This window comes from Parasteatoda tepidariorum, chromosome 9 (genome assembly GCF_982258835.1).
Source record: "Parasteatoda tepidariorum strain Cologne lab strain chromosome 9, Ptep-v5.0, whole genome shotgun sequence".
Classification (NCBI taxonomy): Eukaryota; Metazoa; Arthropoda; class Arachnida; order Araneae; family Theridiidae; genus Parasteatoda; species Parasteatoda tepidariorum.
Window position 1 is genome coordinate 62,430,608 of NC_141763.1, and position 14,943 is coordinate 62,445,550.

The window sequence follows — 14,943 nt, forward strand, 5'->3', positions numbered from 1 at the left end:
ATAGTGCAAAATAGAGCTGATTTAGTAATCTTTTGCACTATTAATCGTGTCCCAATTGCACAAACTATCTGTTATGCATAGATTCCGAATTAGCATGACAACGGCACCTACTTTTAGACTTAATTTGTGGAGTGGCAGTCCAGTAACATTTCTTTTTGCAAAGTATTCAGGTTGAAACCTCAACATGACTTTCATTATCGGCGCCATCATGTCACTGGGCAATGTATGTAAACATGCTTGTTTAACTGATTAACTTGATCGTTAAGTCGAGCCAATAATACTCTCACCTGAAGAGATTCAGTACTTATAATTGGACCAAATGTTTCAGTTATGAGATCATCACATAGCATTTCAGAAACATTGAGATGCTCAGCATCACCATTTCCGATAGAAAGCAGCCAATCTCCAAACGATTGTTCAGTTACTCGCATGTTCTGTTTGAGTTGAAAATGATTTATATGGGACCACATATTAGCATTTTTCTCGGTTCCACATATGATGTGTTCTTTTCCAGCCCGTTTAATGACAGGTAAAACCGGTCTGAAATCACCACCAAACAAAATGCATTTTCCACCCAATGGGAGATTAGACGTTAGTAGATCTCGAAGAGTGGTTTCTATTACTTTCAGAGCAAATCCAGGAATCATCGATGCTTCATCCCAAATATAATCAAATCACTTTCGACTAAACATTTTTTTGTACTTTTATCCAAATACAGAGGAATTAAGTGTTTAATACTCTATAGGCAGTTCGCCCGTTTGGTAACAATACAACTGCTATGTCTGTCCAAGCAACAAATGTGTTTTCGGAGTATTGTCTTTGATGATGGTAAAGACACTTATACCGGAAAGTCTTACCTGTACCTCTAGGTCCATCGATAAAAAATATTTTGTTTGGACAGTCAGAAGAATCGAGGGAAGACACAATGGCATGAAATATTCTTCTTTGGTCTCAATTCAATTGTATAATCATGATTTGGGCTATTGAACAGTGTTCATTTGCAGAAACATCATCAAAATGTGTTGGTACCTCATTTTGTAAAGAAGGAAGCATTTATAATCTATTCTCAAAATTGTTATTCTTTGAGTAAATAAGAATTTTGAAATTATTATGTATTGTTATAGAAGTATTTATAAAGCTTTACCTTTTTTTAAAAAAAACATTGTAAATAAGAAAAAATTCACCAATGAAAATTTTTTAAAAAGCACTCAATATTAAAATGCACAGAAATGGTCACATCTATATTTTTAAAGTTATTAATTTTTTAGTTAACTATTGCTATATATTATTTGATATATAACAAATTATTTTTAAAATTTATCTCTTAAAAAAAAACTCAAATGATTGGTGCATGCATTTACTAAAGTTTCCTGTTTTTGTAACAGAACATCTAAAAATAATGGTTATTGTTGATTTATTATAGTATTTCTTCAAATTAAATATTCTTTGGTACTTGCAAAAGGAAACTCTTAGACAAGAAATTAATGCATAATTAAATAGTTTTAAGAGAAGGGGGAATTAGAATAATTGTCAAACTAACAAGTATACTTGTTGCTTAACCAGTATTCTTTGATGCAAATAAGACACTGGTGTCCCTTCTATGCATATATTTTTGATGTTCTAATTACTAGCAAAACTGAATTTTGGAATGATAAATAATTTTGGATAATTCCATGAATTTTGGATAATCCCGTGATAAATATCAAAACATTAAAAAAAACATTTCTCTAAAGTTGATTAAATAAAGCACGAAATCATTTTTTTTAAAGTAGTGAATAGTTGATATTATATTTTTTTATATAATTATTGTTAAGACAATGAATAATTCACAAAAACATGAAAAAAAAGTATACTTCCACACTTTAATAATTTCATTTTGAAAATTGATAAGGCCACAAACGATAATTAAAATGTGATCAAATAACTGTACCAAGTTATGATTAATGCATGTATATTTGGATAATATATGAAAATTTCTCAGTCTATTTATAACTCTTTCTACATGTACTCTAACTGCAGCAACCCGGCTTGTGGATTTAACTTCCTCCGCAGACATTGGTTGATTTTGTGACACAGGAGGAGGACGAATAAGTTGGCAACCTAATTGCTGCAACAAATGCATTATATTTTTAAATCCTCGATCTGCCATAATATCCATGTGAAAGAACAACAGCGTTAAATATCCTGAATCTTCAACAATGGCGGCATCTGTTGTGCGCCCCCATAACCTTCGAGATAAAGCTTACTGTGCCATCAGGAGTGCAAGATACCATGAATTTTATAGTATTATTCTTGTAGTTGTCGGACCAAGTCATACATTGTTGAAATGCATTTGAAGGTTTCTCAATTGGAATTTCAAAACAATCTATTATGCTTTGAACATTACAATAATTCCTTCGAAATGCTATTGGTAAACACTGTTTGATTTTATTAGAATCTGTAGGCCAAACAATAAAATTCTGGAGAAAACCTGCAAGAAGACGCAAAGTTTTCTTGAAAATTCTGGACACATTGCTAGTAGACATCCCAAATAAGATGCCCAGATATTCATACGTTTCATTTTGTCTTTTTTTTTTTAAGTGTGATCATAACATTTAAAATTGAACATTTAGTATTTTTAGACAAAAATTCAATGAAGAATTTTTCAAATTCCTAAACACATAAAAGAATTATTTTGCACTGATTTTATCTTGAATGCTTTCAGTATTCTTTTTTCTTCGTGATCATCATCAAGCTCATAGTCTGATCCTGATGTATTTTCACATATATAGTCACTATCAACTAGTTCTTCTGTATCATTCATGTAGTTTTCTTCACATTCCATTACTTATGGTGTTTGACCACAAGCTATGTCTTGCATTTCTGGTGCGGCTATACATCCGAACTCCGAAGTTACAACACTATGAGTATTTGTAGCCTTGCTTCGATAAGCAGCGTTCAAATTTACCTGGCAAGCTTTATCAAAATAACTTGCTATGTCTTTTGTTGAGATTAATTCTGTTTCGCTAGTAGGATATAAGAGTGAACCTGTATTATCTGTTTCTACGTTAGCATCTGTAGTTGATAGCTCAAACTTTTCCAATAGCTCTTGCGCTGTATTTTTTCGTTGCCTCTTAACAGCTCTTTCAGTAGATGCTGACAATACTGGTGCAGAAGATGTATTCATCTGGCATGCAAATATATGAGGCACAGTTCCTTTTTTTAATCTAAGTTTTACTCCTGAAGATATTTTCAGTGTCAAGTTCTAGCTGAAACAAATAAAAGCAGTAATCAGCAATTTCAGTTTACGTCATTCTGAAAACCCATACAAATATTTTTTAAGAAAAAAATATGCAGAAAATGATAATATTTTAGAGGTTATCATATTTTATAGCCTACTTAACAATTCATACAAAACACCGTTTAAAACTAATTTGCCCTTTGCCCTATTCAAAAATAAATGTAATGTGCATATGGATACAATATATATTTTTGTATAAATATTTCTTTTTTATCAATGAAAGCATGCTTTAACTAAAAAAGAATTTAAAATTTGAGACATTAGGAATAATTTACAAAACATATTTGTAGCTTGAGTTCCGAAAGTAAATAAATAATAGAAGAACTTTTGCAAATAAAAGAAAAAAGTTTTTTGAATAAATTTGTTTTGTTTTACGAGCAATTACGGCAATTACAAATTGAAAGCTGATACCATTTCGAAGACTGTACGCTCGATTTTGTTCTTTTTCGTGACTTGAAAATTAAAAATCTAGTCATTCGCTCCCACTCTACTTTCTTTCGCGGTTTTTCGTTTTCTGCAGTAGTCACACATAAATACTTGCAGTTTTCGCAAGTTCGATAAAAACAATCTCTATTTGTTAATGAGCAAACTTTTGAAGGCAAAAAAATCTTGTTTATTGTTATTAGGTATGATCTTCAAAAGAGCCAGTTTTTGAGAAAGCAGATCAAAGTTTGCTTGAACTTTTCACATGTATGGATCACGAGACGAAAGAGGCCTGTTCAGGGTCAAAAAAGGTTTGAACCGATAGAATGAGGCTCGCTAAACTTTAATATTGGATTCCTTGCAGTATTTTCTATATAGATTAGGCAGAGAATCTGCCAAAAAAAACGTTTCCTCATTGTTATGCCATTTTTCGTCACTTGATCTTTTGCACCAGAAGCATTCGTTGAATTCTCGTCTTTTGACAAAAATTCTTCTTCAACACTCTTTTTCATCGCCATTTGTAGACTGAGTTTTTCCTTGTTACTTCTGCCAAAGATCAAGTCATCATTGGAAGAATGTTTTCGCTGCAAATGTGTGCTGACGATTTTAGAAAGTTGATTTTGCATTCTATACTTCTTCACGATTTTCCCGGATAAATATTGAGAAAATAAAAACTTGCTTTTTTCGCTCTTCATCTGAGTTTTTCGTTCCTGTAATTGATCACTTCGTGGAACAATAATTTCTTTTTTATCGCTTTTGGTCCTTGGTTCATAATTTTCTGAAAAATTTTGTTCAGTTCGTCTTCATCTGGCGATTTTTGTTTTGATTTTTTTCCATCTTTCACACCGCTTAAGTAATGTTAGCCTTCTTGCAATTTGTTCTTTAAGGAGAGAACTTGCCTGCGAAGTTTCTGCTCCATCTTTCTAAACGTTGTTTTACGTTTTTCATTGTTTCGGTTATCCTGTTCTGCATGAGGTTTTTCCTTTTCAAAATCGGTCAAAGCTGCTCTACGCTTTGCACTTCGATTTTTTTCCTTCTCTTTTTGCTTTTCATATTCCTCAGGATTCATTCTTATTTTTTCTCTGCATCTCTTCACTTTTTCCGCAGTTCGTTTCCTCTTCTCATTAATTTTTGCGGAGGTCTGCTTTTCTTTTTGCACAGAAATTTCACTTTTATCTTCATCATTTTCCACAACGGTTGCGTTAACTTCAGAAAACATGGTTTTAGAAAGAGCAGTGGCCCTTGATAAATTAAGTATGCTCAGTAAAAAATAAAATCTATACAAAAAAAAATTACAGTTGTCAGATTAACAAAATTAAAATTCATACGTCGCTTCTTTTTTCTTCAACTTTTGCAGTCGTTTTATTTCATTCCGCTCTTTGCGTTTTTCTGCGTCTGCAGCTCGTTTTCCCCTCATCTTAACTCTTTTTTTCAGCAATTTCTTCTTTTTAATAATTTCATCCATATTTACCCTTAATTTTTCATTAAAAATTATTAATATCATAAATGAATTGAAAAATTTTAATATTAAGTTAAATTGTTATAAAATGTGTAAAAAGACTTACTTTAATTATTTTTAGTCAAAAAATATCTTCAATTAGTAAAACATAGGGAAAAAACTAAGTTCTGATATTTTAAATTAAATTAATTTAATCCTGAGGTTATGGTTTGATAGGATTACGGTCTGGACAACCTAGAGAATTGATCGAAAACTTTACTCAGATGCAATGCGATGGACACAACACAGAAAATAAATTAGGCAATGACAAACTTTTGATCAAAATTTTGATTGATTTTAACATTTACTTTTTAGATCTGCGTCTGATTACGGTCTTGACATCGTAACTGTAACCTCACCGAATGACAGTTTGTGATAAATTCGATCTGCAAATAAAAATATTTATCCATAATAATGATACAAGTTTGTTCTACTTTAAATAAGCTTTTGGAATATCACTAACCTAAAACTCGCAGAGTTGGATTGTATACCTTTTTTTTCAATTTTCGATGGTTACGGTTTGACGTGCCAAAATTTGGCGACAATTTTTAAGTGTTAGCAAACGTCAATGTTCACGAAAAATATCATTGAAGAAAATATGATAGTACAGCTGAGCTACTAAATTATGTTTTTAGTGATTTTCAGTTTTTTTTTAAGCAGAATACATATTGAAAAAAAAATAAAAAGTATATTAAACACTCAAAGCGACACTCATGAAAAGTTGTAAAATTTAGGATTAAAGTAAGAACTGAAAGCCAAACGCAAGTTACTCGCGATCAAAACTGTACGTACAGTCAGTCACAAAAGTCTACATACACCCGCTAATATTCGCAGATCTAGCACTTTACTCATATTTTTGAAGATCTTGCATAATAACTCATATCTAACAACAAAAAAATTATGAACAAATTCGTTAAAATATAACAAAAATTAACAACATATTAAATTATATAGTCACAAAAGTCTACATACAGAGACAGAACAATACAAACTTTCAGAATTAAATGCCAAAAAATGTAACATTAATACTTTGTAGGACCTTCCTTTGAAGTAACAACTGCCTGAATTCGGTTTGGCATCGATATAACCAGATTTTTTGTCGTCTCAGGTGTAATTTGAGACCATGCAAGCTCTATTGCCTTCTTTAGGGTTTCCTTGCTTGTTACCGATTGCTCCCGATCTCTCCTATCAACTTCCTCCCAAAGGTGCTCGATGGGATTAAGGTGGGGACTGTGGCGACGAATGGAGCTGTTTAGGCGTTTTATAGAGTAGCCATTCCTTAACAATCTTAGCTGCATATTTTGGGTCGTTGTCTTGCTGGAAGACAAAGTTGTTCCCAAGTCCCAATTTTCGAACCGATGGAAGTAGATTGTCTTGCAAAATCTTCAGGTATTCAAATCGATTCATTATGCCATCGATAAACACTAAATTGCCAACTCCAGGGGCCGCCATTGCTCCTGCCTCCACCGTGTTTCACAGTTGGAGCCAAATTCTCGGGATTCATTTCTGTGTTTTTTTTCCTCCAGATTTTTCCGCGGCCATCACTCCCGAACACGTTGAACTTACTCTCGTCTGTAAAAACAACTGTTTTCCAAAAATTAAAATCTTGGTCAATAGGTGCAGAAGCAAAATCAAGTCTCTTTTGTTAGTTGATGAAATGAACTGCTTTCGTCTAGAAACTCTACCATTGTAGCCGGCTGATCGAAGAATTCTACGAACAGTTTCTGGATGCACTTTCTTTCCACTAGCTGTTGCAATTTGATTCGCTAATTTTGGAGCACTAATCTTCGGATTTTTCTTCACTTTTCTTACTATGGTTCTTGCATCACGATCATTAAGCTTCCTTGGACGACCACATCGATATTTGTTAAAACACATTTCCACGCATAACATAATTTCTGTAGATTGTTTGAACAGTTGACCGACGTTTTTTTTGCAATTTCTGCATAATATTTCTTTTCACATTTCATTCTTACTATCATATTTCGAAGTTTTAAAGATGTTTCCTTTCCCTGACTCATTTTGTTGAAGTTACAATGTCAAAAAATCTCCGGAAATGAAGATTAGAATAGATAACGAAACATGTAACCTCAAACTAAGAAAATCTTCCAAAATCACTTCGTATGCAAATTTTTTTCCGTCCGCCAATCAGGTGTATGCAGACTTTTGCGACTTGATAATTACTATACAAGTCACATAATTACCTAGAAATTATTATTTCTGAATATTTTTATTATGGAAAACAAATTTTTTGAGAAAACTGAAGGAGTGATATGATTTTTAAAATTGAAATTTAGTTGCTTTTTGAGAAACCTTTATTTTGATCAGTGTATGTAGATTTTTGTGACTGACTGTATCTTAAAGTTAGTAATGCATAATTATTCCTGTAATTTTATGAGAATTAACTTTCGCTTATTATGTTATATATTTATAACAAAAGTTTGAAGACATATAGGTTAATGATTCCTGAGATTCACCCATATATATATATATATATATATATATATATATATATATATATATTGAAAAATATTTAATTAAAAAAATAAAAATATTAACTTCAGAAGCAGAAATTAAGAAAAATGAACTTAATAAATATAAAAAGTAGTATTAGACTTCGAGCTTAAAAATAAAAAGTATTTAGTCTGTAGGCATTCTTTTTCTTCGTTTTTTAGGATGAAAGGTGTCTTATTAATTGAGTTTAGTACCTTGACTGCTGATTTGAGAAAACTTTCTGCTGATTGTTGTTGTTGCTTTTTTAAGACTATCTAAAGCTCTGAGGTAACTTGGACATGCTGGATCGGCTGACGTGTGTTCGTAGTTGAAGTTCGTGTTTCTGCTCGAATTTGATTCCATGCAGTTGATGCATAGAGGGGTTTGATTTGTACTGCTGTCTGATGAATGATTTTCTCCACATGACCCACCTGAAATTTGATTGGTGCAATTTTTCTGATGATGGCCTATGATCTGGCAGTGTCTGCTTAAAAATAAAAAGTATTTAGTCTATAATATTAAATAGTAAGGTTATTCTCTTTTTTTTATATAGCACTAACTGTACCCGTTCACACGTTGCTGTGTTGGAACAAAAAGGCAGTTTTGATACCTCTAACATAATTTATTAATAATCAAATGTATACAATACATCAAAATGAAAATTAACAGTATAATTATCCTTACATATATGTCATTTGAATATAACATATGTACAAAACATAGTTGATACATACATAGTTGATGAGAGAATAAACATGCTTTTTCACTTGTGATATTAAACAATATTGCAAACGATATCATCACAAAATGTGATTGATGGTGAACTTTATATTAGTAGTGCTTGTAAATATACTAAATTTTTTGCTTTCATATTTGGTGCAAGAACAAATAAATTTGATGGTTTTCTAACTCGTGAACAGGCAACGTAAAGCAGTCCATGTGAGAAGCATGGATTTATCAAATGTAATCCACATACTTGCAAAGATTGTCCTTTGTTAATGGTCATTGCAAAGGCTAGTCGTACAGGAAACTGTAGACGTTTGAATTCAAATGGAGTATCCTTTTGTATCATGGGAATGCGTGGTAGTAGTTCATGTTCCCCTTGGTGTTTTCCATTTAAAATGGTTTTCTCAATTATGTTATTCATTAATTTTTTTACTGATAGCCTAGTCCCATTGCATAGTCGCGGTGGATTTATATTTCGTAGAAGGATGATTGGGGTATCAATTTTCAAAGATAAAATATGCGATGGCATTCCTGGTCGATCCAATGAATTTAAAATTTCTATTGGATAATTAACTGATTAATCTTGATTGACAACAGTACAGATTTATATGTTGTTTCTTCATCAGGTATTTCATTTTGAATTTTGCTGTTTATTAAATTCACATCAATGTTTTTGGTTGCCAATATAGCACGCTCACTAACCCATTGATTATTTTTATAATTCTGCGATAAATTTGGAAATCAATTCATCAGTGGATTTTACAATGTGACAAAAGTTTTTTGGTAATGTAATACAGTGTGTGGATTCGTCCATTTCCATTTTATCGTTCCCGATATCTAACAATTGTTTTGCAAATCGTTCAAAAGATTCATCTTGTTGTAATTGAACACGCATATTGGTCTGTAAAGATATTTTCTCCACATACCGCCATAACATTGATGATTTGATACATGCATTAAATTCATCTGCAGGTGTTGAACGCGGTATAACTGGTAGATCTAAAATCACCAGCTAGCAAAATGAGTGCACCACCAGGAGAGCTGCTCATTATCTTTTACACAAAGTTTTTTACTTTGCATTTACAAAGTTTAATAAGTCCTTAAAATTTAGGACTCATTGGATACTCCTTGGATTTCTTCTTCTGATCTCTGTATGAACCCTCTTAATATTTCAAGAAAATATGCACATTACTTTTGCAAAATTTTTATTTGTATTAAACACATTTCCTTTCCGAATATAAAATATCAAAATCAAGCAAAGTCACATATAAAAATAATCAGGGAAAAAAATGGAGAATGTATTTGAAATACATCTTGCTTACATTTAAACAAAACTGCAATTTATAATAGAAGTCACCATTGAATCAAAACTAAATCGTCAAATCAGTTTCACACACACACAGAAAAACAGCAGTTGCATTGACAAAATGTCACATATAAATGAAATTAAAAATAAAAGGCACATTTATCTTTAAAAGTATTTTTCAAAAAAATTAATAAATTTTTATTTATTACAACATTTTGTGACTAGTAGATGTCATATGGATGGACTTGGAAAATTACATAATATATTTTACACATCACAAAATAAATTTTACTCAATGCTGCAACTGTATTGGTTAATCTATTTTATAAACTGAAATTAAAATTTTTAACTGTGTTATTTTACCTAGATTATTGGGAAAAATAGATAATCGACATTTTAATTGGATGAGAAATTAATAATTAGAGTTATTAAATAAACTTTTGCATATACCTATAAATTAGGGTGGCAAAAAATAATTTTAAATGTCACATAAGGTCTGTGAATTATGCACTTTTAAATTGATGGATATTTTTAGTATTTATTTAAGAAATGAACTGATATAATGAATAAATAGTTAATGAAGATGAAATAAAATGAATTAATATTGATTAGTTTTATTATTTTATTTTTATTTAAATTTTATTGATTTAAAGGCGTTAAATATGATATTTGATCAATATAATTTTCAAGTGAAATGTAACCATTTAAATAATTTTCCTTTGCCACCCTAAATTTTTCATTTATTTCGCGATATAAGGTTTTTTGTTTTTTTGATCTCGCTGATCCAGCTTGCAGCATTAGTATCCTTCCTTCATTTTCATCTTGAATTTCTTGCAGTAATGATATCATTGAAAAGATGTTCAACCGTGAGGATGACACTCGTTTATTCAGTTTTGAGTGCCATCCCTCGACAGGGTTATTTGTTCGATCATTCCCACTGTCAAAGTGGTTCCAAACATCTCTGAAAAACAAAAAAAAAGGTACAAAATATTTTATTAGCATGATGCTTAATACATAAAAGAATTAAGTAATATTTTATAACCATTTGTATAGATAAAATTTGTAATAAAGACATCACATCAATTCATTTTCTAGCCCTAAATAAGTAATGTTCTTAGATTAAGTCATTATGGCCTATGCTAGCTCTTCTTTTATTGAAATCTATAGGTTATCATCTCATACACTCTGAGATTTCATACATATTGCCGCAAACATAATTTTTATACAATGGCAGCTAGCTTTATATTTTGAATAAATATTTATTTAACTCCTATGATTATGCAAATTATTTGTATACAAAATATAGTGAATTATTATTAATAACTAAATTTAAAATACTCTGAAAACTTTTATACTTTGTGTTCTTTTATTATAAAGACTAGTATCATGATGACAAATAAACTAAAAATAATGTTTACTCTTTTGTGTATGTTATTTTGTAAACAACTTAAATATTGAGATCAGCGTAAAATATAAAAATTACAATACCAACTATTTGAATTGCCCATGCCAAATTCTTTCAACTAAACATAATTTTCTGTGTGGTAATATTGACATATACTGTAGTAATAAACATTTCTTAATTTAGCCTCTTTTTTTTCCATAGTGGTTTTGCCCTCCATGAAAGTGAGTCCCTCATATTTAAAACAATGTGCACAGTTATGGTTATTACTTAAAAATAAAAATTCTTACATCTCATATGAAGAATCCACCTCTTCAGCATATGTATCTACAACATAGGTGTGCATCTGGCCAGTGGTAATGCCTACAGGAGCACCTTGCTCGAGCAACAGCCAAGCATCTAACAGATCTCAGGCGGGAACAAAAGGGAGCGTGGCAAGTCGCCTGATCCACCTTCTCGTTGTCCCATCGCTTTTGTAAGAAGTCACTAGCCCCCAATTTTTCCACCTAAAAGAAATTAAATTATTTTAATACATACTTATTGATAAGCAATTCCCCAAGGGGAAGTTATATATACAGGGGCTGTCCAGACATTTTGTGAAAGGTCCTGTTTTTGTAGATACAAGATTCTGCTTAACAACTGCTGCTACTAAATTAGATATCCTATTTCTGTTTTTATCACATACAATGAACATCAAGTAAAGATGACTAGATTATTATTGGGTAGATGCTTTTGCTACTTAATTTGAAAATTATTGATTTTGAATCTATTAACTATATTATTTTTTGAATATTTTTGTACAAGGGGTGAGAAACACATGTTAAGTATTAAGTTTGAAGTGACTTTATGTATAATGCCAAGTAACTATTTCTACAAAGTCTGCGTTGCCCAAAAGAAATTCTTGTGTGACTGTGTTCTTAGGTTGGGTTTTAGAATTTGCATCATTACGACTTCAAATAAGTAAGGAAATGATTACAGGCAAGGTGGTTTAATAAAATGATAAAATTGCAAAAAAAAAAAATGTGGAATGCAAGGACAATCGAACACAAATAACGAATAAATTTGGAGAAGATATTAATTTAGCAACGAATTGAATTGGTGGGTAATTAGGGAGATACAAAACATACACTTACATAAATTTATACAACATTAGAAATATTTTATAAACTGTTTCATTTACTTTCCTCCAGATGCTTTGCGCAAAGTGAAAATAGCACCCTTTAATGTTTGTTTCTGCAAAGACATCCTTTAAGGCATTAATTGCCCCCTTTTCGAAGTCCAGCTAACAGGTTTCAGGTGCAAAACTGAGGCAGCATCTGAAGCTTTGAGCACAAGTTGATGGAACAGGCCACCATATGTAACCTTCCGCTTGTTCTGAAGTAGGGAAAAATCGAAAGGAAACATCTCCCCCGTGTATCTGGCACGGATGGTATAAAGCTGGTTAAATAAGGAGGGAACAATTTTGAAGGTACCATCCATCCAGATACTGTTTATCCCACAGAGCCTTTCCAAATTTACTACTGTGCAAAATACCTGAAAGAAAAAACCTGCCTGCTTCACCACAAGAATTCTTATAGTGCATTCATTCATAATAACATTAATAAACAAAAAGTAGAGAAAAATAGCTCTGCTAATTCAATAGAGTTTTTACGGACAATTATTTTAAATAGATGAAAGAGAGATACATTTTTAAAACTTGTAAATAAGATAATGTTTGATTTTTTTTTTGTTTAAAATAGCCATATATCCTAATCCTGATTTCATCTGAATTTTTTAATGCTAATTAATGTACCTAGCAATTTAAAAGACCAAAATGAAAATAAATAATTTAAAAATTGTAATAAAAATTCTCTTGCTTTGAGATACAAAAAATTTCAAAGTTCTTTCATATATCTCAACATTTTAGAAGTATTTTTTTAAAATAATAATTATTATTTAATTGTAACTTTAAAGAAAAATCATTTGAAAGTTCGATGTCATATATTTGGCAGAAACTGTAATTCTTTACCTTTTTCTTTTTTTTTTTGAACTTTATCTTTCTGATACTATCTGTCTTCTCAATCCAATATATAGAAAAATTATGCCTGTTGTATGAGTCATGATTCCTTTACCCTGCTTCACAATTTAAAAAATTCTGAATTGCAAATATATTAATTCATTCAAAAAATTTAATACTTGCCAAAAATCTATCATCTCCCATTCCTTCGTCTATTAGAAGAAAATCTTCACCCTTTTTTGTTGTTTTGAAAAAGCTCTGGCAAGATTATGCCGTCGATCTGACGTGGGAGTGCTGGCTGGGTGGCTCGTCTTGTTTGGTATAGCCTTTTTTCAATTGTAGGGAAGTCCGGCAAACAAGCAGCATCCTCAATATTTCTGGCATGAATGGCTACAGCATTGCTATAAAAAATTTTAAGTAATTTTTTTTTTAACGAATCAACTGTAAGAAAATTTTTTATTCGCTTATCTTTCCTGTAGTAAAATTTTTTTTTAATTCTGAAGTACCTAAATTTGTTTTAATAATTACTTGTATCTTAATTTGCACGTTTTTTCACATGTAACATTTTCATGATATCGATCATGACGATACTTAACGATCGGTTAATTTTCAAGAAAACGTTTATAGCTAGATCTAGATCATGTAATTTGGTAAGGTACCTGCCCGCGCAAGCGGGCACTAGACCTCTGATCTGTGTTATGCCCTAGGGCGACTGAGACTAATGGCATTGGAATTTAGGTAATATTAAAGTCTGAAGTAGATGTAAAAGATGGTGACTGGGCTGGGTAGTCGGCATGGTGGAGTAGTGATGCTCACTAAGACTTGTTCTCGGGTAGTAGGGATCTGAGAAGCTGCACTAGCTCCTCGTTCTGAAGTAGGTCTTGCAGCTCTTGGAAGATCTGCAGGAATCGATTGGCTGAATCAGTAGCACTCCTGTGCTGCTTGTTCATCTGTTTTGGTTTCCTCCTAGGCCTAGCACTGCAGCCTGTAAAACAGGCCGGGTGCGCTCCATTGCAGTTAATGCAGGTGGCTGATAGACTTCTGGGTTTGGAGCATTCAAACGAAAAGTGAGCTCCCGCACACTTCATGCATGCAGGATCATCGGTACAGTTCTTTTGTGTATGGCCAAATTTTTGGCAACGAAAACATTGCACTTCATAGCGACCTCCACGGAATCGCTCTATCTGCACAGTAGTATGGAGAATCTCCTTGATGTTGATGCAATCCCTATGCATAGGGCTGTCTGGAAGTATGATCAGGAAAAGGGGGAGGAGCTTGTACCCTTCGTCACGCCTCTTCTTGAACTGTTCCATTCTGATTGGCCGATGACCAATAGCTGTGAGATTTTCTTCCAAGACCGAAATCTTGGTTTCAGATGGGAGTCCTTTGATGAGGAATTTTAAATTTCTACTGTTCTTATGTAGAATTTCTGGTTGTATCTTTTCTGTGGTCTCCTCCACTGGTGAGGCTACAGGATCTGGGATGTTGGTAGTAGGGGGGATGTCCGTACTTTCTGTAGTAGTAGGAGAATTTTTCTTTTTCCTCTTTCTCTTCTTTTTTGGAGGCTCGGTGTTTTCCTCCATCGTTGGTTCTATTTCCTGGGCAGGTGATTCTGTCTCAGGCTCAGTGGGAATATCAGTAATGATGTCGGGTGAAGGCTCAGGCAGCGTTGGCTCTATGTTCGCTGTGGGATCTGTAGTCATGTCAGGTTCCATTGGCTCTGAGGGTTCTAATGGCTCGGCTGCTGGCTCAGCGTTCTTATTGTCTCTGGATGCTTTTAGAATTAGCATTTCCTCGAAGTGGAATTTCACTCTGTAGC

At 32.3% G+C, this 14,943-nt stretch overlaps 1 protein-coding gene across 1 annotated transcript; it reads right to left on the reverse strand.

Moving 5' to 3' along the window:
* Positions 1–206: 206 nt before the first annotated feature.
* Positions 207–647, reverse strand: LOC147804113 (uncharacterized). Its single transcript, XM_087151423.1, has one exon. It carries the CDS (start codon positions 645–647, stop codon positions 207–209), a length of 441 nt encoding a protein of 146 aa, XP_087007549.1.
* Between the last annotated feature and the right edge of the window lie 14,296 nt (positions 648–14,943).

Excerpts from the sequence above, each read along its gene's own strand:
- LOC147804113 (XM_087151423.1), bottom strand. The coding sequence starts at position 647 with ATGATTCCTGGATTTGCTCTGAAAGTAATAGAAACCACTCTTCGAGAT.